The sequence below is a fragment of the Pan paniscus genome, chromosome 7, assembly GCF_029289425.2.
Source record: "Pan paniscus chromosome 7, NHGRI_mPanPan1-v2.0_pri, whole genome shotgun sequence".
NCBI lineage: Eukaryota > Metazoa > Chordata > Mammalia > Primates > Hominidae > Pan > Pan paniscus.
This window is the reverse complement of record NC_073256.2, coordinates 82,780,324-82,806,554: the sequence shown is the minus strand read 5'-3', so window position 1 is coordinate 82,806,554 and position 26,231 is coordinate 82,780,324. Positions and strand designations below refer to the sequence as shown.

At 41.1% G+C, this 26,231-nt stretch overlaps 2 protein-coding genes across 22 annotated transcripts in view; one reads left to right on the top strand and one right to left on the bottom strand.

Moving 5' to 3' along the window:
• The window catches only part of CSPP1 (centrosome and spindle pole associated protein 1), a 131,779-nt gene extending 126,824 nt beyond the window's left edge, over positions 1 to 4,955 (bottom strand). For 13 of the 20 annotated variants that reach the window (XM_034966185.4, XM_034966189.4, XM_034966187.4 and 10 more), the window contains exon 1: positions 4,814 to 4,942. In XM_034966185.4, the coding sequence (XP_034822076.1) occupies positions 4,814 to 4,911 (98 nt within the window). In that variant the 5' untranslated portion in view covers positions 4,912 to 4,942. Of the gene's footprint in view, positions 1 to 4,813 lie in introns of all 20 variants that reach the window. The other 7 variants (XM_034966188.4, XM_008956711.5, XM_063606801.1 and 4 more) reach the window with 2 other exon arrangements.
• COPS5 (COP9 signalosome subunit 5) lies at positions 3,792 to 26,178 on the top strand. Of its 2 annotated transcripts, XM_055116639.1 has the most exons (9): positions 3,792 to 5,431; positions 6,423 to 7,458; positions 9,872 to 10,106; positions 11,108 to 11,236; positions 11,870 to 11,935; positions 12,672 to 12,757; positions 17,937 to 18,048; positions 23,313 to 23,461; positions 25,940 to 26,178. In XM_055116639.1, the coding sequence occupies exons 2-9, from the start codon at positions 7,316 to 7,318 to the stop codon at positions 26,022 to 26,024; spliced, it is 1,005 nt and encodes a 334-aa protein (XP_054972614.1). In that variant the 5' UTR covers positions 3,792 to 5,431; positions 6,423 to 7,315; the 3' UTR covers positions 26,025 to 26,178. The 2 variants fall into 2 exon arrangements, with proteins under 2 accessions (XP_054972614.1, XP_034822087.1); XM_034966196.3 differs by lacking the exon at positions 3,792 to 5,431 and having other exon boundaries at positions 7,054 to 7,206.
• The last annotated feature ends 53 nt before the right edge of the window (positions 26,179 to 26,231 follow it).

Below are 26,231 nucleotides of genomic sequence, written 5' to 3'. Positions count from 1 at the left end.
AACTAAAACATAAGATTTATCCGAGATATAAGTACATTTCTAATCATTTCTAATTTTGTCCTATATCTAATCCGATTAGATTATAATGACTTTAATATTAAAGAGTCAAAGACACTAATGAGTTTTCTCCTAGTAATGATCTCCAGCCAAAGAACACCAGGAAAACTACTACAGTTAAGTTGGATGTACTACTCATTGCATTAAGGAATGCACGGAGAACACACACCATGGGGAACCCTGTGGTATCGTGGTAAGAGGGTATTGGAAAAGACTTATATGTGTTGGGTGATTTGGGGGAAGGCTTAATTTAAGGAAGTGGAGCTTTGCTCAGGATTGAACAGTTCGAAGTGGGGTTAATTCTATGATGGTACCACTCAATAAATCTAAAATACAGGGGGAGGCTAATGCTGTAACTGGTAAACAAGCAGTAGTCACTCACATCAGCTGGGAAAGGGAATGTTTGGTATCTCGGTTCTTGGACAATATTTACGTTTTGTCTGTGTTTGGAGACACTGATGGAATGTTTTTGTCTTGATCCATCATAGACACAGAGTGGCCTTATCTGATGTTGACATTCTGTACAATAGTTTATCTTCAACAGAAAAACACAAAGTTACTGTGAATGCCAGGCTAGTTTCTAGCAATACCAGTTTCTAGATATCACGGCCACTTTTCTTTTTCTCACTCCTAAAAGCATGTGGTAACTTACATAAAACATATTTCAACTACACAATTATTCAAGAATTACTTGGTGAATCACAGAGACTGGGTTAATAAATATGGCATAGGTACAATACAGAGTAAGAAAGTTTATAATTTAAGGATTAAGTTGCCAAAAATAAATCAGCTGAAAGAAACCTAAATGAGATTATTTATATATGACACTCTACAATATAAAGTCACTCACAACTTTTTTCAAGACATCATGGCCAAGTATTATTTCTCCAGTAGCTGTGTACATAGTATGTAGATGATAAACAGTTTTCAGGAAAATAGTTTAATTGAAAGAACTGAGTTTGAAATATACTTCTATCACTTATTGATCTCAACATGAATGACCTCAAGCATGTTCCTTAACTGCTCTATGCCTAATCTATAAAACAGAAATATCATTTATTCTAGTATATTATGAAGAAAAAAGAAAATAATGCATATAAAAATTATGACAGAGAACCTAACACTTAGAAATCAACAGATCAGGCCAGGCGCAGTGGCCCATGCCTGTAATCCCAGCACTGTGGGAAGCCAAGGAGAGTGGATCACCTGAGGTTAGGAGTTTGAGACCAGTCTGGCTAACACAGCAAAACCCATCTCCACTAAAAATACAAAAATTAGCCAGGCATGGTGGCACACCTCTGTAGTCCCAGCTACTCAGGAGGCTGAGGCAGGAGAATTGCTTGAACCTAGGAAGCAGAGGCTGTAGTGAGCCCAGATCACGCCACTGTACTACAGCCTCGATGACAGAGCAATACTCTGTCAAAAAAAAAAAAAAGAAATCAACAGATCAATTCTTTTATTGTTTATCGTTGTATCTTTACAGTCTTTGCATATATGAAGATTTACCTCTTAAAAACAGAGCCTGCAGCCGCGTTGTGGCTCACACCTGTAATCCCAGCACTTTGGGAGGCCGAGGCGGGCGGATCACGAGGTCAGGAGATCAAGACCATCCTGGCTAACACGGTGAAACCCTGTCTCTACTAAAAGTACAAAAAATTAGCCAGGCTTGGTGGCAGGTGCCTGTAGTTCCAGCTACTCAGAAGGCTGAGGCAGGAGAATGGAGTGAACCTGGGAGGCAGAGCTTGCAGTGAGCTGAGATCGTGCCACTGCACTCCAGCCTAGGTGACAGAGCGAGACTCTTGTCTCAAAAACCAAAACAAACAAACAAAAAACAGAGCCTGCAAACGTAAAGTATGCTGAGATTTAAATAATCAATAATTGATACTTGGTTATCATAATCCACACCAACATCTCTAAACCTTAACCTTTGGCTCTTTATGCTTATCATATAGATATAAGCAGACCAGAGCATACCCATTCTGCTAAGTCTAGTCAAATCCAATAAACAAACAGAACCCAGTTAAAACGGAGTTTGCCCAATTCCTTCTCCCAAATCCATCAGTCACAAAAAGATGGGAAAATGTTGCTCCTATCCTTTTCCCTCTCAAGGAGTGGAGTACAAATTTCCTCCCCACTATGGGAGCATGAGAAATGGAAAATGACTTCCCTCCTAAAGCAGGACATTGTGCTAGAGGCTGGCGTAGTCAAAAATATAAAATGTGGCTGGGCACCGTGGCTCACGCCTGTAATCCCAGCACTTTGGGAGGCCAAGACGGGCGGATCGCTTGAGGTCAGGAGTTTGAGACCAGGCTGGCCAACATACTACGAATAAAAAAATTAGCTGGGTGTAGCAGGAGGCTGAACCATTGCTTGAAAACGGGAAGCAGAGGTTGCAGTGAGCCGAGATCACACCACTGCACTCCAGCATGGGTGACAGAGTGAGACTCTGTCTCAAAAAACAAACAAACAAACAAACAAAAAACAAATATATATGTGTGTATATATGTGTGTGTATATATATGTATATATATAAACATGATTCTTGTCCTCAAATTTGGACAAGATAATGCCCCCTGCTACAGAGGCTGACAGGGGTTTAGGAGCTGAATGTGAGATATCCATAATGGATACACCGGAGATACGAAGAAATCAATCTGAAAATGTCTAGAACTCAGAATAGAACCCAGGCTGGAAATAAAGATCTAGCAGTGTTTAAAATAATCATTAAGGCTGTGGGAGAAGAGTTTTGTCTGGAAAAAGAGACCCTAGAGTAGGGGAACAGGACCTAGAACAGGTGTCAAAGTGTGATAACATGTGCGGTGGGGGGAGGGGCCAGTGAAAGAGCTTTAGAAGAAAGGGAGGGACAAAGTGACCAGGACAATGTTTCTCACTTCTCATCCATCCAGAGATCCATCTACCGAATGAAAGGTTCTCCATCTTTCTCCTGGCAGATGGCATCGACATGAGCAACTTCCTCCCATGGGTACACCAAAATTTTGACAAATTTCCCTAAATATTGCTAAGATGTAAATACTGTTGCTGGGGGAAAGAGAGGGAGGCTAGGAGACAGGATACAAAGAGAGAGTGAATAAATATATAAAACCATGTTGAAGTCTTTCAGTAGCTATTAATAATACACCCTTAATGGTGATTAACGGCAGTAGCATAAATTAGCCTTTGGGTTATGCCAAATTGCTGAAACACTTGCTCAAACACCCTTGCCTGCCACTCAGGAAAGTACATCAGAACCTAAGTCAGAATGATGTTAAAAGGATAATCTGAAATCTGCTCAAATGTGTAACAGTGAAATCATATTTGTCTGAAAGCTTCATTTGAGAAAAACTGTACCGAAAGTAGCCTGTTTCAATTTACTCTGTCTAAACTCACCCACTCCCTCCCAGGCGGCCATCTGGCAGAAGACCCAAACTTGAACGGGCACAATGGCTCAGGGCCGTAATTCCAGCACTTTGGGAAGCCGAGGCAAACGGATCACTTGAGGTCAGGAGTTCGAGACCAGCCTGGCCAACAAGGTGAAACCCCCTTCTCTACTAATGCCACTGCACTCCAGCCTGTACAACAGAGCGAGACCCTGTCTCCAAAAACAAAACAAAACAAACAAACAAACAAAACTTGATCCTTGTGGAGCATTTCAGCAGACATTTAATCACCAGAAAGCTAGCGACCTCCTAGGGAGAAGAATGATATGGAGAAAAGAAAATACCTCAATAGCTTCCATGGAGCTTGTCAACATTACAAGTCATTCCTTCACACAGAATAAAGCCTAATTTAGGCTTTTTATAAATTCCTATCGGTTGCTTTTAAGCCTCTGCATTTTCCAAGGTGTTTGGAAAGTAGGTGATGGTTTACTTCAGAATTTAGTCTTCCCCGCAATCCTAGTTAAGCGTCTTAATCCTACAATCTTGAGAGCTAGCCTCTCTCAAAAGATGAGTCCCATTAATAACATGTACTGACAACTGGATTCGAGTCCCACATAAGATTCCTAAAATCAAGGCAGTTAGAAACAAGAGGTTCAAGCTCAAGCAGTCGGGCAATCACGGGGGGAAATACGGTCACAACGGTACGAGCTACGGTGAAGATTAAATAAGTTTTACTAGCAAAGCAGTGCGCACAAGCGCTCCCACGTTAACAATAACAAGCACCGAGGGGCAAGAAAGGCGCTCGGGGAGGCTTGACGGAGCAGGGGAGGCTTGGCCGTTGGGGAGAGAAGGCGCATGGGAACCAAGGAACCGCTCGCCCCCGGGCCCTGGAGGTGGCTGACTAGGAAGCGTCGTCAGGCAACCAGCTATCAACAACACCGCGGGCAGCAGCGACCGCAGTGGCCCAGGAATCCGGACCGTGTAACCAGGGCACCTCCCCGAGCCCGGCAGCTGCAAGACCCCTGCTCACAGAACTCCCGCCCCCAACCCTCATAACTCGTAGTCACCGATGCCGGCCTCACGGCGGCGAAATCCCAACTCTCCACACCCTTAACTCGGGCACCTCCCCCACCGCACCCAGCCGCCACGAGACCCCCTGCCGACAAGAAACCCCCACCCCCACCCCCAGATTCCAGAGCCTGTAACTCTGGCACGTCGCCGGCCTAGTTGCCTCGAGACCTACGCCCCGAGGGAGCCACTGCCCCTGCCCCCGCTCCGGGGCAGCGAATGCAGCCCCAGGACCCTCCACCCTCAACCTACACCACCCCAGGCCACACCCCGCCGCTCACGCTCCCCATCCGCGGCTGGCTGACTCTTACTCAGGGGAGCGGGCTCGCGTCCGGGGAGACACACAGTGCTCTAGAGGATCGTCGCGGACCGAAGAGGTTACAGCGGCCACCTGGCGCGGGAACAGCATGACAGACCTCCGGCCGGGGCTCCGCCCCTCAGGCCCAGCCCTCCGCTCGCCCTTCGCCAACCGCCGGGTACGGCCCCGCCCCACTGCAGGCGGCCGCGCGGCAAGACATCGCCCCCTGCTGTCCTGGAGGCCGCATAGCTGCCCGCTGCTCTCGGTTCGCCAGTACGCTGGCCGGGGACTTGGTCAACTCGTTCTCCTGCTGTGCCCAGGGGCTATTAAACTGTGGGGGCCACTTCTCAGGCTAAATCTATTCCAGCCTCTCCAACCTCCCATGCACCAGCCAGCTTGGGAACAGTGTAAGAGCCTGGAAAGAAAAATGGGGAGGGGTGGTAGTGAGAGGAAAAGTGTTGGCATACCTCTCAGGGCATTACTCCTAGCCCAGGAGTGTGGTCAACATTGGGTCCTGGGCTTTCATTACCATTTTCAACATATTATTCAGTTCACCCCAATACAATCGCATATGGCCATATGCTACCACTAGAAAAGAGACCTCTAGTTTCCCAGGAGAGTGGAACTAAGGGTAGGTATTAATGTACTATTTTACCCTAAATTTCTTTGTAAGATGGTTTTAAAGGAAATTTTCTTCAACGGAAAGTCAGTGCCAAAACAGCAAGCTGTGGTGTGGATTCAATAATTCTAATGTTTTTGTCTTAACTGATTATTACAACGCATTGTAACAGTTATAGAAGCACCTACGGAGACTTACAGACATAATGGAAGGAATGGTAATTGGAGTGTCAAGAAAGAGTTCGTGGTCGATCTCACTGGACTGCATTTTTAAAGATTAATAGGAGTCCCCAGGCAGAAAATTTACGAAAGAGCGTTTCAAGCAATGCTGACCACATATGCAAAGCCAAAGTAAAGATATCTGCATTGCTAGAATGAAAAGTTTCAAGGGGGGACTAAAAAGAGATGAAGCTGGAAGAGGTGCATAGGGGCCAGGTTGTTAACAGCTGTGGTGCTATCTTTTCTTTTTTCTTTTTTCTTTCTTTCTTTCTTTTTTTTTTTTTTTTTTTTTTTTTTTTTTTTTTTTTTGAGACTGGCTCTAACAGGCTGGAGTGGCGCAATCTCGGATCATTGCAACTTCCGCCTCCTGGGTTCAAACGATTCTCCTGCCTCAGCCTCATGAGTAGCCGGGACTACAGGCGCACATCATCATGCCCGGCTAATTTTTTTTGTATTTTTTTAGTAGAGACGGGGTTTCACCATGTTGGCCAGGCTGGTCTTGAACTCCCGACCTCAAGTGATCCGCCCGCCTCGGCAGCCCAAAGTGCTGGGATTACAGGCGTGAGCCACCGCGCCTGGCCTGTGATGCTATCTTTTCAGGAAAGAAAAGAAAAAAAAATCTTGAACACCTATGCTAGGTGCTAGGAGATAAAACAAGGAACGCAGACCTGCTCCCTGTGTCTTGAAACTTAAAATCTTGCACGGATGGAACAATGAGATGGAGAAAAAAGAAAACCTAAAACACGTGAACTAATTAAAAAAATTAAACATTGTATTAACTGTAGGAAGAAAACAAACCAGTTGCCGAGATTAATTACGCTTTGGGAACAAATGCGGTTCACAGGAGTGCCAAAGATTTAACTGTAACCTGTTACGAGAACGGTGTACTGGACATTTTCAGATCAGTAATGGCACATTATATATACGTAGATGTTAACTTTTACCAAAGCGCAAAAAAGCAATCAAGGAGTACCCACTGCCTCCTCGCATCGATAGAAAAAGCCCATCTGCAAGTGAAGTGCCAAGCCACCACGAGCCCGTTAGCTTTTACGCATGTACAGTGAGTCATCTTGAAGTAAACGGGAATGCCATGTTTATCTTCCTCTCAACCAGCTTCCAGAACGACTTTTAGCTCAGTTGTACAACAGACAGCCTTACCTTTTAGTCTTTCAACAAACTTATCTCATTTAAGGTACCTATACCCACACAAAAACACTTTCCGCCCTCCACATCCCGCTCTTAAGGCTCCAGCTACCTTTAATATGGCGGAGGCCGAGCCTGCGCAGTAGAAGCAGAGAAGGCAAATACCAGTTTCTGGAATAACGTTACATGCCCTTCTTCCGGTGCGGAAGACTATACCATTCCCATACCCTATAACTTTGTTCTATTTCACACATATAATTTTCCGAGACAAGATGTTCTCATTTAAGCAACAAGAAGATTCGTCTCTCGCTATTACTGTAACTGCTGTTTATATCGTCATGTCCCGGATAGGTCCCTGTCTTCCCTGAATGGTCTCTACCAACTTCACCTCCGGTTCTAGGTGTCATGGCTGCCCCAAGAGTCTAGGTAAGAGTTTGTTCCCGTGGTGCGGAGGGTCAAGGCCCACACCCGGAAACCTAGCGAGGTAAACTTGCGTCTTGGTTGTGGAGACGACAACTTCTCCGCTTCCTCGGCGATGGCGGCGTCCGGGAGCGGTATGGCCCAGAAAACCTGGGAACTGGCCAACAACATGCAGGAAGCTCAGAGTATCGATGAAATCTACAAATACGACAAGAAACAGCAGCAAGAAATCCTGGCGGCGAAGCCCTGGACTAAGGAGTGAGGAGGTCCCTGGCGAGACGCAGGGGAGGGAAAGGGTGGCGGAGTTTAAGAGACCCAGAGGGAGAGGGAGGTAAAAGGGGTGAAGAGCTTTCACCGACTGGGAGGGGGACAGAATATGCGTCTTGGATCTGCAAGTAGAGCCTAAGCCCTCCGCTGGGGCTTTCACTCCCCTTTCTGTCGCTTTAATCCATTTGCCCCCGGGTGATGTAAGAGGAGAACAACAAGCGGTGATTTAAGTTGTCACTTCTGAACATCCGTATTGTCATATATGCCACACACCCTACCTTGAGCCCAGTGTCGACATGCACCTTGTTTGGGTCTTCAACTAATCCCAAACTGGGGATTGCAGCTGTTTTCAGAAATCGAGTCAGCAGCCCAAGGTCTCAAAAATAGCTATGAGCTATTTTCTTTTCTTTTCTTTTCTTTTAATAGAAATGGGTCCTCGCTGTGTTGCTCAGGCTGATCTCGAGCTTCTGCCTTCAAGCGATCCTCCCGCCTTGGCCTTCCAAAGTGCTGGGATTACAGGCGTGAGGCCTGGGCCTATAATAGTTTTTTGATTGCTGGTAATTATTTCGGAGGCACACGGAGGCTCTACCTGGTCTCTAAAATGTTACTCCACCAGTTCCCATAAGCCAGAAATTATAAAAATAGAGCTTAAGACCTTTTGCCCTTCAACAATATCCATTTTTCCCTGGGAGTGGTGACAAGTCGAGGGATCTTTACCCATAATATTTATCTTTTCCTGAGAGCATCTCCTGAGAGATTTCCTGCTCTCAGGAAAAGATAATTATTACGGGTTATGTTTGAGAGTAAAAAGAGCACGAAAGCTAATGGTTAGATAGAAAGGAGAGCTGTGGTCAACAAGAGGACATACTTCTACTGCCTCACAGTTTTTTTTTTACAAGGCTAGCCTTGTCTCTCAGTATTCAGATTCCACAATGGTGAACTGCGGAAGCACCTAGCTAGAGATTTCCACGTCATTTAATTTTCATGACAACCCAGTACAGTATATCCATCCTTTTTTTTACAAATTAAAAATCAAGCAAATACGTTATGTAATTTATGATCATACTGACATAAGTGAACTCTCAACTGAGCAATAGTCAGACCTAAGATCAAATCTCACAGCTGTCACTAACTAGTTGATTGACCTTAGGAAATTTACTTATCCATCTTCATTTGTCATAATATGGAAATAAGACCTACTTATTGGTATTGTCATAGAGATTAGGTGAGATAATGTATAAAAAGAGTCGTCTAGAATGTATGTAATAGGAGCACAGTAACTTGTCTTTCTTCTTTTCTCCAGTAAAGGGAGAAGCCAAGATTTCGATTCATGTCTTGACTTCCAACATGAGGTCTACACATTTTTCAGCTTTTGGTTGAAATCTGGCAAAGCTTAGGAATTAAATTTGGATTCTTTCTGTGGGCAGACATCTAAAAAGGCTTTGTAGAGACGTTGACTGACTGCTCTGTAAGGCTTCTTAAGTTGCTTGGTTATCTGCTTGCTTCTGTAACAGGCTGTGCATTTTAGGTTCGTGTACTCTTAAATATTTGGAAACTGTTGGCCTGCCTCACTGTCTAATTGTGGCTCTAATTATATTCATCCTAGCTGTCTTGGGCTGCATTAATGAGACCAAAATGTAATTTTATTCAAGAGTTTAATTCACTGATGACCAACTCTGAAATAGTGATCATAGGAGACTAGGATATTAGGGCTACTTTTTAATTTAAGGCTGATATAACAGGGAAGCCCACCCTTCAACACTCTGTTCTTTGAGAGTAGGGTTAAGAGACAGGTTAATAATGCTGATAACAGCTAGCACTTATTAGGGTTCTAGTATGTGTAAGGCACTAAGCACTTTATATACATTATTTCATTTATTTCATCCTAACAACAATTATGAATATCCCTATTTACAGAAAAGGAAACCTAGGCACAGATATTACAGGGTTGTCCCAATACCACAGCTAGGGAATGGCAATGTCAAGATTCAGACCTTAGCAGATGAATGTCAGAACCCACATTCTTAACCATTAGGCCAGAAGGTTAGGCCTCAGAACAGTTAGGCACAACCATCCAAGCAGTCAGAATCCAAGATTGGGTGATTCCAAATTAATGGAGAAAAAGTCTATTGAACTGGTCATGTTACTCCCTTATTTGAATAGCATATTAAAAAAGTATTTCAGACTTTTCCCCCTCCCCTAAGGGGGATACGTTGCTGCACTATGACATACTTATTGTTTCCAGCCTGCAAAAACTGTCCTTTTATACTTTTTCTCCCCGTAGTCTACACTCCCTTTCCATCGCTCTAAATTCCTTCAATACTTACTCTTTATCTTCATAAAAACTTTTCTGAAATTTTACTTTATATAAGGAATTTAATTACATTGTGATTTTGTTTTGCAGTCACCATTACTTTAAGTACTGCAAAATCTCAGCATTGGCTCTGCTGAAGATGGTGATGCATGCCAGATCGGGAGGCAACTTGGAAGTGATGGGTCTGATGCTAGGAAAGGTGGATGGTGAAACCATGATCATTATGGACAGTTTTGCTTTGCCTGTGGAGGGCACTGAAACCCGAGTAAATGCTCAGGCTGCTGCATATGAATACATGGCTGCATACATAGAAAATGCGAAACAGGTAAAAATGTTGTTTCTTATAGTTTAGTAATTGCAAGTTAGAGTCTCAAGGTGACTTTTGAGTTTCTAAACTTAAAATTATCCCCTTTACATGAAATTTTATATTTAAATTTTAATGATTTATATATAAAATGTACGAGATTAAAAGCCTGATAAGATTTATAGCATGGTTTTTTTTGTTTTTTGTTTTTTGTTTTTTGTTTTTTTTTCGAGACAGGGACTCACTCTGTTGCCCAGGCTGGAGTGCAGTGGCGTGATCTCGGCTCACTGCAACCTCCATCTCCTGGGCTGAAGCAATTCTCCCTCCTCAGCCTCCTGAGTAGCTGGGACTACAGGCGTGCACCAGTAGGCCTGGATAATTTTTCTGTTTTTAGTAGAGATGGGTTTTCTCTGTGTTGGCCTGGCTGGTCCCAAACTCCTGTCCTCAAGTGATCCACCACCTCAGCCTCCCAAAGTGCTGGGTTTACAGGCATGAGCCACTGCACCCGGTCTATGGCATGGATTTTATTTTCTTTTTAAATAAACTCTCACACTTATTATCAGATACATGTTTAAAATAAAAAATTTGGAAACAACCTAACTCAGTTCCTGAGTATAAAACTGGCTAAATAAATTATGGTATATCCATCAGTGGACTGCCAGGCAGCCTTTAAAAGAAAAAAAAATAAAAAGGTAACCATCATATATATTGATGATTTATATGAAGCAAACTCCAAAGCAGTTTATTGAGTGAAAAAACAAAGTGTAAAACATTATTATGTTATGTGGTATGCTATTGTGTGTGTTTTTATCAATCTATATATGTGCAAAGAATATGTATTCTGTATACAAAGAATATCTCTGTAAGGGTAAGCAATTGCCCATAGATTTCGCATCTGGGCTGAGAAAACTGGGTAATTGAGGAGAAGGAGATGGGAAGGAGACTGGTTACCCTTATTGTACTGGTACCTTGTAAATTAATTAAAGAGTAATCTTAAACTTTTTTGCCCCTTCATTTGTTAGGTTGGCCGCCTTGAAAATGCAATCGGGTGGTATCATAGCCACCCTGGCTATGGCTGCTGGCTTTCTGGGATTGATGTTAGTACTCAGATGCTCAATCAGCAGTTCCAGGAACCATTTGTAGCAGTGGTGGTAAGAATTTTAAAACCAGTTTAATGAAGTTCTTTATGAAGATTTGCTGAAGCAAGTATACTGAGAAATAAGAACAGTGTAGTAAAGAGAAATTGCTCTGGTATCAGTCTGCCTAGGTTTCAATGTGAATTCCATCTCTTAGAAGCTGGGACTTTGAGCAAGTTATTTAACCACTGTGTATCTCGCTTCTCCCCTCTGTAAATTGTGGGTAGTCATAGCATCTATATCGCAGTGCCAGCTCATCATAGGCATTCAATCAGTGTTGACTGAACTGAGTTAAGCAGGAATTGCTAGAGCAGCTCTTATTATGTTCAGGGTGTTTTAAGTGCAATCCAGGTTTTATGAGGAAGGTAGGAATTATTCACCTCTTAAAAGGACAAAAGAAAACTTTTTAAAAATAGATGAGCAAACCTTCAAATAATATTCTTAAATGTTATAATAATTTGAATCTCTAAGTTAGCTGTGAGACACTTATATTACCCTCTTACTGAACTTTTATGGTTTTTTGGTTTATTCTTATTTGGTTATTATGTATGTATATAGTGTTATATGTATGTATACATTTCTAGGTTTATAATGTTTAAAAGGCATACAGTTTTATATCAGCAAATATTAAATATATCTTTCTTATAGATTGATCCAACAAGAACAATATCCGCAGGGAAAGTGAATCTTGGCGCCTTTAGGACATACCCAAAGGTAACTTTTTTTTTTTTTAAGAGTTAGAGTCTCGCTGTGTTACCTAGGCTGGAGTACAGTGGCTATTCACAGGCATGATCATAGTGTACTACAGCCTTCATCTCCTAGGCTCAAGCCAACTCAGCCTCCCAAGTAGCTGGGACTGTAGGAATGCTTAGTAATTTTTAAAATTATAAGTCCTTACATTTTTTTAATTCCAAATATTTGACTTATTATTAAAGACATTAGCAATATCTCTTGTTATTAAAACAATTTAATAATATTTACAAAATAGTAAACTACCACAAGCTGTCCCTAGCAAAGGGTAATACATTTATGTTATATATTGTTAATTTTACTGGAAAAGCAGTCTTTATTTATTAATAAGTATCTGTGTGCCTGTGGCATTCTGCCAGGTACTAGAGAAAAAACAAGCTAAATCTATAGGTCTATTTCCTTCCCTGGCAGGAGGCTGCAATCTGAAATAGTTATTAGAACAAAAGTACATCACCTAAGGAGAAGAAAAATAAATCTGTAAGCAAAATCCAGCCTACAGCCACCAAACTGGGTGGGGGGAAAGTAGAAACAGTATTTTTTTTTATTAGAATGCTCATGTTAAATATTTGCCTCCGAAAGTTAATAATCCTATTATTAGAAAGCTCCATAGAAAACATGTTTTTCTCGTTTATATATATATATATATATATATATATTTTTTTTTTTTTTTTAATCTTCTGTTTACCTCATTTTTGTTTAGGGCTACAAACCTCCTGATGAAGGACCTTCTGAGTACCAGACTATTCCACTTAATAAAATAGAAGATTTTGGTGTACACTGCAAACAGTAAGTAATTTAAAAACATATCTGGGCCAGGCACGGTGACTCACACCTATAATCCCAGCACTTTGGGAAGCCACAGTGAGAGGATTGCTTGAGGACAGGAATTCGACACTAGCCTGGGCAACATAGTGAGACCCCATCTCTACAAAAAATGTTATAAAAGTTAGCCAGATGAAGTGGCACAGTCCTGTAGTCCCAGCACTCAGGAGGCTGAAAGAAACCTTAGATATCAACCAGTCCAAGCCCCTTATTTTACAGATGAGAAAAAAGGCATAGACAAAATGCATTTCATGATAGCTTTTACAATAATAGTATATGAATTTAGGTAAATGTTTGCATTTTTAAATTTTTTTCTTTTGCATTTTTTATTAATGTTTCAAACTAGCATGTCATTTGCCTTTTAAACAACCTAAACTTTTTTTAATGTACAAGATACTTGGCCTATATAAAATTATAACAAGTGAAAGATGGGTTCAGGACCAGCTGACACTAGCATGTCTGCAGCCCTCAAAATATATAATTTCTACTGAACAAAGATTCTTTCTAATCTTTGAAAGATTTGAAAGACTAAAGAAGCCATATTAAAAAGTTAAAGTTATAAAGTGTAAGAATTCTTACTAAAAACCACTGTATTACATACCCTCCCCCCACCCCCAAGACATAGTCTTGCTCTGTTGCCCAGGCTGGAGTGCAGTGGCGTGATCTTGGCTCACTGCAACCTCCGCCTCCTAGGTTCAAGCAATTCTCCTGCCTCAGCCTCCCAAGTAGCTGGGATTATAGGTGTGTGCCACCACACCCAGCTAATTTTTGTATTTTTAGTAGAGACAGGGTTTCACCGTGTTGGCCAGGCTGGTCTCAAACTCCTGACCTCGTGATCCACCCGCCTTGGCCTCCCAAAGTGCTGGGATTACAGGTGTGAGCCACTGTGCCCGGCCTACGTACCTTTTTTGATGGTGAATTTTATGATGTATGAATTATATCTTAAATTATTTTAATGTTAAAGAAGCCAATGGGGACAGTTTTCTCTACCTTCTAAATATATCTCACCACCTCTTTTACTATCCTTTTCACCCAAGCCATTGCCATCTGGAGCCTCAATCAAGCACTTGCCTTCCGGCCAGTCTTTCTACTTGTGCCCTTCACTTCTTAAAGCTCTGTTTTCAGCCAGACTGATTCTGTTAAGATGTAAGCCGGATCATACTCTTCCTTTTCAGAATGACTTCCCATCTTACCAAGAACAAGATCCTTAGTCCTTATCACAGACTGCACAACTCTGTGTGGTCTGGCTCCTACAGCCTCTGTGAGCTCATCTCCTATCACTGAACTTCTGCTGGTCTGCAATCCAGCCATATTGACTTCCTTATGGTTTGTAAAATGTGCCAGCAGGCTCATGGCTCAGAGCACTGGCACTTGCTGTTCCCTCTGCCTAGAACGCTCTTATTTCCATGTGGCTCACTAACTGCTTTAAGCATTGAGTATCTGTTTACAGGGTCGTGCTAATAGAAAATGTTCATTAGTTCATTAGGCATGATCATGGTGTAGTATTTTACCTATGTAAAGTAACACCTCTGTTTCCTCTTTCCCCGCTTTTTCTTCTTAGCAGTGTAACCATCTGATATGTTTTGACATCTTTTTTTTGACCCCTTTAGAATGTGAACACAAATTTACTGCTGTATCCTTGGATTTAAAACAGGGCATGCCACATAGAAGAGGGCACCAAAAAAAATTGCTGCTTAAATGAATAAATGATTATCTACTGCCCTCTTTTTCTATACCACTTATGCCAACTTCAAAGAATACTTTGGCTACCCATGTGCTACTACTGCTCTAATTTTTCTATTTAGAAGTTCTTAGAAAATTCTAGAATTTCTAAAATTGAATTCTTAAATATATGTGGTTTTCAATAATCTCTGACATATTTCTGTAAATACAATTCTCTTTTCTTCCTTTTTTTTGGTTCCTGTTTTTTTATTTCAGATGGAGTCTCACTAGGTTGCCCAGGGACTACAGGCACATCACTGTGCCCAGCTGTAGAAACAAATATATATTCAGATAGAAGTTTAGTGTTAATTATTTAATTTGCTCTATTAAAAAGAATTTAAATGATTCATGTTTGAGAGAATTGCTCCTAAGCCTGGAAATACCTTTGCTGTTGATACTTTAATCTTCAGAGGAACTCTCAATTTTTTTTATTTATATTGAGTTGTATCAAAGGTTTATACTTCAAAACAAAAAAAGATTGAGACAGTTTATGTTTTCCGTATTCAAACAGATCTACTTTCCCTGTTTGTCTATTCCGTTAGTTTATCCTTCTGTCTTCCTTAAATAACTTTTTTTTTTAAGATCGTGTTGCGTACCAATCCTTAAATAACTTTCTTTTGGCAAATACCTTACCTTGCCACTCTGAAATATGAGCCTACCAAAGAGGGATAGCTACTTTGCTAGCGGCCTACATTGCTAAAGACTAGAATTTTGAACCTGGAATTGCTAAAATGTTCTTCTTTTTTTTTTTTTTTTTTAATGGAGTCTTGCTCTGTCACCCAGGCTGGAGTGCAGTGGTGTGATCTCAGCTCACTGCAAGCTCTGCCTCCCAGGTTCACGCCATTATCCTGCCTCACCCTCCCGAGTAGCTGGAACTACAGGCGCCCACCACCATGCTCGACTAATTTTTTGTATTTTTAGTAGAGATGGGGTTTCACCGTCTTAGCCAGGATGGTCTCAATCTCATGACCTCGTGATCTGCCCGCCTCAGCCTCCCAAAGTGCTGGGATTACAGGCGTGAGCCACCGTGCCCGGCCCAAAAATGTGCTTTGTGTGTGTGTGTGTGATGGAGTCTCACTCTGTCGCCCAGGCTGGAGTACAGTGGTGCCATCTCGGCTCACTGCAACCTCCGCCTCCCAGGTTCAAGTGATTCTCCTGCCTCAGCCTCCCGAGTAGCTGGGATTACAAGCACACACCACCACACCCAGCTAATTTTTTTATTTTTAGTAGAGACAGGGTTTCACCATGTTGGCCATGCTGGTCTCGAACACCTGACCTCAGGTGATCCACCTGCCTCAGCCTCCCAAAGTGCTGGGATTACAGGCGTGAGCCAACACGCCCAGCATGATGTGTTTAATTTATTATGTTTTATTTCCTCATGCTAAACTTTAATCCGTAAGCATTTTTGCACTTTGGGAGTCTGAGGCGGTGGATCACTTGAGGTCAGGAGTTCGAGACCAGCCTGGACAACATGGTGAAACCCTGTCTCTGCTAAAAATACAAAAAATTAGCTGGGCATGGTGGTGGGCGCCTGTAATCCCAGCTACTCGGGAGGCTATGGCAGAATGATCACTTGAAGCTGGGAGGCAAACGTTGCAGTGAGCCCAGATAGCACGACTGCACTCCAGCCTAAGTGACAGAGTGAGATTGCGGCTCAGAAAAAGCATTCTGTTTTTAAAAGCGTGCCTATGTGTCTTTATCTTTCGCACCACTAACCTCTGAGTCTGAACCTCTGTCTCTTCTCATCTTCCCTGCTGCAGTGGCTTCCTTTGTGGAATCCCTGCCTCCAGTTTCTCTCCTATAATATCTCCTAATGGTACTATAAAACACCCCTTTGACTGTATTATTACTCTACTCAAGTACCTTCCATTCTACTCAAGCACCTTCCAAGAGTCCCAGGTATCTACAGGATAAAGTTTAAATTTCTTTTTTTTTTTTTTTAAGACAGAGTCTTGCTCTTGTTGCCCAGGCTGGAGTGCAGTGGCGCGATCTCGGCTCACTGCAACCTCCGCCTCCCGGGTTCAAGCGATTCTTCTGCCTCCGTCTCCCAAAGTTTGGCCGAGCACTGTGGCTCCCAGCACTTTGGGACGCCAAGGCGGGCGGATCACCTGAGGTTGGGAGTTCAAGACCAGCCTGACCAACATTGTGAAACCCCATCTCTACCAAAAATACAAAAATTAGCTGGGCATGGTGGAGGGCGCCTGTAGTCCCAGCTACTCGGGAGGCTGAGGCAGGAGAATCGCTTGAACCCGGGAAGCAGAGGTTGTGGTGAGCTGAGATTGTGCCATTGCACTCCAGCCTGGGTGACCAAGCAAGACTCTGTCTCAAAAAAAAAAAAAAATTCTTAACCTTTTGTGTAACATCCTTCACCACCTAGACCCCAGCATAGCTTTCTAAGCTTCCCCTCACATAATTCTTCTCTTGCTAAATTTTCCAGCTAAACCCATTGCCTTATTATCTCTTACATGTCTTTCCTTTTTGTGTGTTGATGCTCTCTGCCTAATGCCCTCCTTGCTCTCCACATATCCATACCATAGACTCAAAAATGTTTACCCTACACCTTGCCTTTTCCCTGAGGCTTCTCAGGCAGTTCTAGCTTGAGCTCCTCTATATGAAGAATACTTATTATCTCTAACCCTTAGTTGGTAGGTGATTCATTTTATATAGCACTGTAGCATCACTTATTGTTATTCAATGTATATCATTATATTTAATTTTGATGTGGGTTTAGACCACATCCCCCATATAAATGTTGAGTTCCTTAAGGTAAAGATGTCTCATGCTTTTTTATATCCATTGATACACAGAAGCATGTGTAAGTTTAAGATGTAAGTTTACATCTTAAAAATATATGTATTTTTCAGACATTTAACTAGATTTTTCCTTACTATGCCCTGATGATAAATAAGGCACCTTTGAAAGTGGGAGCAATTATTTTAGATGTCTTAAGGACCTACCTTAAAATTTGCTTTTCAAAAAGCAGTAGGTCCTAACTGGGGAATTAGGAAGGTAAGAATGGAATCCACATGTCATTTTTATCATTTTAAAGAGGCTAACAAAAATTATAGTTGACCCTAGAGAGGCAGCTTATTAAGTTTATGTGCTGTTGGCTTGAATTTATGAACTCAGTAACAGGAATAAACTTGTCATTCAGAAGTTTTGACTGGTTGTTAATAACATTTGGGGAATTTCTGGGCTCTACAGAAAAAAAGGAATAAAACAAGAAGTTTAGTAGGAGATTTGGATCCACAACCCTTGAAGTGTGAGGAAACCATGGTTAGCTATTGCCTTATTGGAATAAAAACTAAAATGTGAATATTTGAGAATAAAATGTAACTCACTTAAATCTGGCCATAAGTTTTATGTGACGTAGTTGAATTTTTTTTTTTTACTTACTAAATTTTATGCTTTTATTTCATAGATATTATGCCTTAGAAGTCTCATATTTCAAATCCTCTTTGGATCGCAAATTGCTTGAGCTGTTGTGGAATAAATACTGGGTGAATACGTTGAGTTCTTCTAGCTTGCTTACTGTAAGTACTATACTTGTAAAGAATGCATTTGAATTTTATCTAAGCTCCATAGCTGTTTAATATCTGAAACACTGTTTCACAGAAAGGCTGTACCTGACTTGGCCAAGACACCAGGGCTAGGGTGGGATTCTGCACCACCACAGCTGGATTAGGATTCTAGGCCAATTCAGGATCTGTGTCATGACCCATAGAGACCAAGTCTAAGTAGCAAACAGAGTGTCCAGATCAGGGTGAGATCTGCCCCTGCCATAAGGAGATTTATGGATTAAAAAAATACACATATTGATTTTTGTGTATCAAGTGTCTCAGCTTGGACTCTGGTTACAAGTAACAGGATACCTAATGAAACGAGCTTAAACAAGAAAGGGAATTGTGTAAGTTGCAAAGTTGAGGAATAGGGCTTAACTCAGGCACAGCTAAGTTTGCATTCAACCAATATTATGAGGTCTTGTTTTTTTCTCTCTCTCTTAGCATTGATTTCATCTTAGTTAACGGTAGTTTCAGGCTTCATGTGAAAGCAAGACGGCAGCTTTAGCTTTAGACCTCCAAGTTTCTCAGCTTCACGTTCAAAAAGAAGGTCAAGATACACACACACACACACACACACACACACTCTCTCTCTCTCTCACACACACACACACACACACTCTCTCTCTCTCTCACACACACACACACACACACACACACACACACATTTCCGGGCAAAACTTCATTGTGTCTGACTGGCTTTACTTAATCACATGCCCATGTTTAGTCCTGGTGTGGGCCAACTGAATAAGCTTGATGAGCGGCTTGGGCCACGGCAAGTGCTTTACCGCTGAGCCGCAGCGTAGAAAACTCCTTCAGGAGCTCAAGGACTAAAAATGGGGAGGAGAGCTTCCCAGAGGGAATCAGAAGAGCATTACTTTAAAGCAGTAGATAGTAGGAGAAAAAAAAAAGAGGCCGGGCGCGGTGGCTCACGCCTGTAATCCCAGCACTTTGGGAGGCCGAGGCGGGCGGATCACAAGGTCAGGAGATCGAGACCATCCTGGCTAACACGGTGAAACCCCGTCTCTACTAAAAATACAAAAAATTAGCCGGGCGAGGTGGCGGGCGCCTGTAGTCCCAGCTGCGCGGGAGGCTGAGGCAGGAGAATGGCATGAGCCCCGGGGGGCGGAGCCTGCAGTGAGCCGAGATCGCGCTACTGCACTCCAGCCTGGGTGAAAGAGTGAGACTCCGTCTCAAAAAAAAAAAAAAAAAAAGAGTATCACTGAATTTTTTCTGATAATATCATAAAAACTTAACATATTTGGTAGGATATTTAACAAACTTCTCTATATTTAGAACTTAGGAACAATTTTTTTATTTTTCTAAAAAAGTAGGCCATTTCATATACTGCAGTATATATAGTGGTTAGAACCACAGGATTTAGAATTAAATAAACTGGGTTTGGAGAATATGAGCTACAGCAGCAGGAGTCATAGCAGGACCGGCACTTAGAAGTTTCTTATGCTCTTTGATGGAGTATTGGTTGAAAGGAGTACAGCTGAAACTGTAACCAAAGGAGGCATTACACTTCCAGAAAAATCTCAAGGTAAAGCATTGCAAGCAACAGTAGTAGCTGTTGGATTGAGCTTTCAAGGAAAAGGTGGATTCAACCAGTTAATGTGAAAGTTAGAGATAAAGAATTATTCTCCCAGAATATGGAGGCACAAAAGTAGAGAACTACTTTGCAACTCTTCAGGTTTATTCAGTTGACCTGGAAGGCCAAGGTTTTTTTTTTTTTTTCTTTTTCTTTTCGAGACAGGATCTCTGTCTCTGTTGTCCAGAGTAATGTGGTGGCATGATCTCAGCTCACTGCAGCCTCAACCTCCCAGGCTTGAGCAATCCTCCTGCCTCAGCCTCCCAAGTAGCTGGGACTACAAGGGTGAGCCACCACACCTGGCTAATTTTTGTATCTTTTTGTGGAGACAGGGTTTTGCCATGTTGCCCAAGCTGGCGTTGAACTCCTGGGTTTGAGCAATCTGCCCGCCTTGGCCTCCCAAAGTGCCATTACAGGCCGTGAGCCACCATGCCCAGCCAGATTATTTCTTATTTAGAGATGCTGACATTCTTAGAAAGTATGTAGACTGAAGTAAATCACTATTGAAATGCCATCAACATGAAGCTGCTCATTGCACTTAAGTTCTGAAATATTTAATTATGTAAATAATTGCCATATCTCTTCTATAATAAATGATATCTATACTAAAAAATAAAACTGACTTTGAAAACAACTCTGCCACTTTACTAGTTCTGAATGACTTTCAGAAAGTTATTTAATGTGACTAAGCATTTCTTTGTTGTAAAATGGTGATATACTACATACATCATTAAGTACTCTGAGAAAATTAAATGGGCTACTTTATATAAAGCAATTAGCAAAGTGTCTGGCATATAATAAAGCCTCAATTAATGATTTTTTTTAATTTGGTGCATTATATTCATGGGAAAAGACCTCACTTAAGCCTATTATTTACTGGAATTTTTTTTTTTTTTTTTTTTTTTTTTGAGATGGAGTCTCACTCTGTCACCCCGGCTGGAGTGCAGTGGTGCAATCTCAGCTCACTGCAACCTCCACCCCTCCAGGTTTAAGCAGTTATCTGCCTCAGCCTCCGGAGTAGCTGGGATTACAGGTGCGTGCCACCACGCCCGGCTAATTTTTTGTATTTTTAGTAGAGACGGGGTTTCACCATCTTGGCCAGGCTGGTCTTGAACTCCTGACCTCGTGATCCACCCGCCTCAGCCTCCCAAAGTGCTGGGATTACAGGCGTGAGCCACCGCGCCCGGCTGGAATTTTTTTTAGGCTAGTCAAGTGAAGCAGTGTATTTACTGTTATTTTAAATACAACTCTGACAAGCTTTCTGTTCTTTTTTTCCTTTTTTCCTTTTATTTTATTTTATATTTTATTTTATTATTTTATTTTACTTTATTTATTTTATTATTTTATTTTGAGACAGGGTCTCACTCTGTTGCCCAGGCTGAAGTGCAGTGGTGCAATCACATCTCACTATAGCCTGGACCTCCTGGACTCAGGTGATTTTCCCACCTCGGCCTCCTGACTACAGGATGTACACCACCATGCCTGACTAATTTTTTATATTTTTTCATAGAGACAGGGTTTTGCCATGTTGTCCAGGCTTGTCTGGAGCTTCCGGGCACAAGCCTTCTGCCCACCTTGGCCTCCCAAAGTGCTGGGATTACAGGCATGAGCCACGGCGCCCAGTATCTGTTCTTATTTCTTATCCTTAGTAGTCAGAAGTAGCAAATTAGGATGGAGAATGATCATAATAGCAAATATGTGTTACATGCTTCCTATGTGCCAGACACTGCTAAGTGTTTTATATGTGTTGTTTCCTTAGAGGCAAGTATATTAATAGCAGCCAGAAGTGACACCTGATGGCAAGGGGAGAAAACACTGTTAAGACCAGAACAGTCTGAACCTTTGTATAAGGCAAGCAGATCTACCTACTCAGCCCAATGTCTGTCCCTGTATTCCAGCACTGCATACATGAGGACATTAATAATCAAGAAAAGGTTAAATTACATTTCTCCCTTGTTGTTTTATGTATAGTACATTGCAGCATTTTAAGAACAAATATGTAGATATATGTTCAACTTCTCTCTTCCCCCAGCTAAGGACGTTAATTATAGCATGTAACCTAAGTTATTTTCAAATTTAAGAAATTAGTTTACTATATTCATTTTCTGCACATTTGAAATGTAATTGGATATCTTTTATTGTCATTTTAATAGTATAACTATTTCTGGTAGCCTATATTTTTATGGCTTAAATAGCTCTATAAACTTTAGGGTTTTTTCCAAGTCTGTGGGAGGAAAATACATTGGCTTCCTAAACCATTTAGATCCAGACCAAATGAATATAATTGCATCTTTTAAAAAATATTAAGTTTGTAAAAATCATTGGAAGAACTGGTAGCATTTTAAAGAGCCCCCTATAGTAAGCTGTGATGGCAGCAAATAACTTTTCTTGTTTGGTGACTGACTGTCTTTCCTTGCAAACTGAGCAAATAGAACAACATACTACTTTTTGCCAACTAGTTTATTTCCTCTTCATACTCTTCTATTGAAGATCTAGGAAAGAAATATAATGTATACTTAATAACTTTGTGAAATTTTTTTTGTGTTTTAGACTGCAATTAAAAAGTGATACCCCATAAAAATATTGGTAAAATATGTAATATTATAGTTTCTCAAATGTAGATATACATGTGAGCATATAGCAATGCTCTTTAGTTGTGGTTATAGCTAAGTGAAGAGATTATAGATGTGTTTGTTTACTTCTTTATATTGCTCTACATTTTCCAAACTTTTTGTATAATTATTAATTTTGTAACCAGAAAAGTGTTTTTTTTTTTTTTTTGGAGAGAGTTTTGCTCTTGTTGCCCAGGCTGGAGTACAATGGCGCAATCTCGGCTCACTGCAACCTCCGCCTCCTGGGTTCAAGCGATTCTCCTGCCTCAGCCTCCCGAGTAGCTGGGATTATAGGCTCCTGCCACCACGCCCGGCTAATTTTTTTGTATTTTTAGTAGAGATAGGGTTTCATCTTGTTAGCCAGGCTGGTCTCGAACTCCTGACCTCAGGTGATCCAACTGCCTCAGCCTCTCAAAATGCTGGGATTACAGGCATGAGCCACCGCGCCCGACCCATAGAAGCTTTTAAAATGTTATTTTTATAAATATTGTCATAAGTACTAATTCTGAAAGTTCCACAAAAACAATAGCAAAATTAGCTAATATTACTAAGCCTTTACTAGGTGTCATGAACAGTCCCAAAAACTTTATATGCATTATTTCATTTAACCTTCACAGTAGCTCTAAGGTAGGAATTATCGACTCCCTTACCATTTTCAGAAGAAAACCTGGAGGCATACCTCAGGCCTTCAACTAATCTGCCATAGTTCCAGAACCTGGACTTAGGTCTGTATACTTCAAAGCCTGCCATAATAACAAATAATTAGATTTAAGCAGTCAAGGAGAAAAATTCCAAGTAATCTTTAAATTATAAAAGGGAAAACATCTATCTACACTTGAACTGCCTGAATTTGGAAGCAGATTTGCAAATGTAATTTGACTTCTCTCCTCACTGACTATTCACTCAGATTTTGCAGTGGAATTCTTTGCAAATGAAATATTCTTTGTAGAAAATTAGTTTACATTAAAATATACAGATTTTTAAATGGTAGACTTGTGTTTTGCAGTGACACAATACCACTTTCCCCACAGAATGCAGACTATACCACTGGTCAGGTCTTTGATTTGTCTGAAAAGTTAGAGCAGTCAGAAGCCCAGCTGGGACGAGGGAGTTTCATGTTGGGTTTAGAAACGCATGACCGAAAATCAGAAGACAAACTTGCCAAAGCTACGAGAGACAGGTAAGAGTAAATCTATAAGATTCCTGTTGCCCCTAACTCTTTTTCTTTCAAAATTTGCAAACATTAGTAGTATTCAGATTCCTTATGGCTCAACTTAGTTACAACTTAGAATGGTACCTGAATATTAACTTCTTGGAAACTTTAGGAGTTGTCAGACACAAGTTTTAACTTTGAAAATTTAGGATACCTCAGGTAAGAACATGAAAAGGCTTAAATCAAAGTTCTAAGCAGTGTTACGGAACACTCCCAGTCACCTTTTCTAGGTTCAACTAGAAAGTGTGACAAAACCAGCCCTTAAGTGGATCTTTAAAGTGTGTGTGTGTGTGTGTATGTGTGTGTAACTAGGATTTCTTTTTTTTTTGATACAGAATCTCGCTCTGTCACCCAGGCTGGAGTGCAATGGCATGATCTTGGCTCACTGCAACCTCCGCCTACCGGGTTCAAGCGATTCTCCCGCCTCAGCCTCCCAAGTAACTGGGAATATAGGCACCTGCCATCATGCCTGAATAATTTTTTTGTATTTTTTGTAGAGATGGGGTTTCACCATGTTGACCAGGCTGGTCTTGAACTCCTGACCTCAGGTGATCTGCCCACCTGGGCCTCCCAAAGTGCTGGGATTACAGGCATGAACCACCGCACCCGGCCAAAATTAGGATTTCTTAAATTTACAAGATGTTAATATTCAGATATTACAGAAGTGATTGTCTCTCTCTTAAATTGTGCTTCTAAAACAGTAATTTAGTATCCCAAATTTTACTACCGAAGATTTTATTAGGAACAAATTTGGGATGTGTTCTTTAATAACTTATGAAATAATTATGTGGACCTTCAGATATATAGGCTATACAAAGTTGCAAAGATTAATAACATTTACTTGCACAGAAATTTGAATTTTAGGCCGGGCACAGTGGTTCACACCTGTGATCCCAGCACTTTGGGAGGCCAAGGCAGGCAGATCACCTGAGATCAGGAGTTCAAGACCAGCCTGGCCAACATGGTGAAACCCCATCTTTACTAAAAATACAAAAATTAACCGGGCGTGGTGGCGGGCACCTGTAATCCCAGCTATTCGGGAGGCTGAGGCAGAAGCATCACCTCCACCCAGGAGGCGGAGATTGCAGTGAGCCAAGATGGCGCCATTGCACTCCAGCCTGGCCAACAAGAGCGAAACTCTGTCTCCAAAAAAAAAAAGAAAGAAAAGAAATTTGAATTGTAATGCAATAATTAGGGGCAGAAAGGAAGGAAGAAACATATTGACTTCTATACACATTTATATGTTGGTATCTATTTTAAGAACTGGTTTGGTTTATAGGGAAAAGAAGAGAAAAGAGTAGCTAAAGTGTATCCTGGGATTGGAGGTCATTTTGGGTTAGCCTTATTTCACTGCCATCTTCTCAGTGGGTTTTTAGAAGGTAGAGCTAGTGGCCTGCATAAAAGTTGCGTTTTTCGGCTGGGCATGGTGACGCATGCTTATAATCCCAGCCCTTTGGGAGGCCAAGGCAGGCATATTGCTTGAGCTCAAGAGTTCGAAACCAGCCTGGGCAACATGGCAAAACCCCATCTCTGCAAAAATTTTCAAAAAAAATTAGCTGGGCATGGTGGCGCAGATCTGTGGTTCCAGCTACTTAGGAGGCTGAGGCACAAGAATCACTGGAGCCTAGGAGGCAGAGGTTGCAGTGACCCATGATTGTGCCATTGCACTCCAGCCTGGGTGACAGAGTGAGACTCTGTCTCCAAAAAAAAGTATTTTTCGTTGGCATCAGGAGTCATTTTAGATACTTGCTTTGAGTGTGTGTTTTGTTCATCTGTCTTTATGTATGTCATTTATCAGTTTATCTACATTTATTAATTATGAAGCAAAAATTTTACTATGGCAATGTCTTCAATTATATAAGAAATAGAACAGAAGTAGTAATCAAAAGTAGAGAATTTTCCTTTTTGGGGTAGCTTTACAAGAATTGCATCTCTTCTGAGTATTGGTGGGGTTTTGTCATTTCTTTTGCCTTATACTTTTTATCATTTCTAAAATCTAAGGCCTTCACCCGCTAACCTAAGTTTGACTTCTGATTGTTGGAGGATGCCTGTGATTATTTCAGAAAAAAAGCATAGTATTCTTTAAAATTATTTGTCAAATTATCCTAAGTAATAAACAAGGAATAACAGATTTTAATGTAATATAATATTAGAATCAATCTCTAATTACAGGTTTGCATAATTTTACTCACCTTCTAAAACAGAACAATTGTATCAAATTTTACGTTGTCATTCTCTTGTGAAAGTTCTAGTAAGTAATGAAATGGTCAAAAAGACATGGGGAAGACTAATAAAATCACAAGGGAAAACTTCAGATTGGGGTGGTTTGAGAAGTATGAATAAAACTAAACTCATTGGAGTTACATGGATGGATTGGGGCTGATCTTGTGTGTTTGAAATAGTTTTCAATTTATGACATCATGTGATGTGTGTTTTTTTTTCCAGCTGTAAAACTACCATAGAAGCTATCCATGGATTGATGTCTCAGGTTATTAAGGATAAACTGTTTAATCAAATTAACATCTCTTAAACAGTCTCTGAGAAGTACTTTACCTGAAAGACAGTATGAGAAAAATATTCAAGTAACACTTTAAAACCAGTTACCCAAAATCTGATTAGAAGTATAAGGTGCTCTGAAGTGTCCTAAATATTAATATCCTGTAATAAAGCTCTTTAAAATGAAATTGTCCTTTGATTTTTTTGTGGGAAGATTCGCAATATTTTTCTAGTATCCATT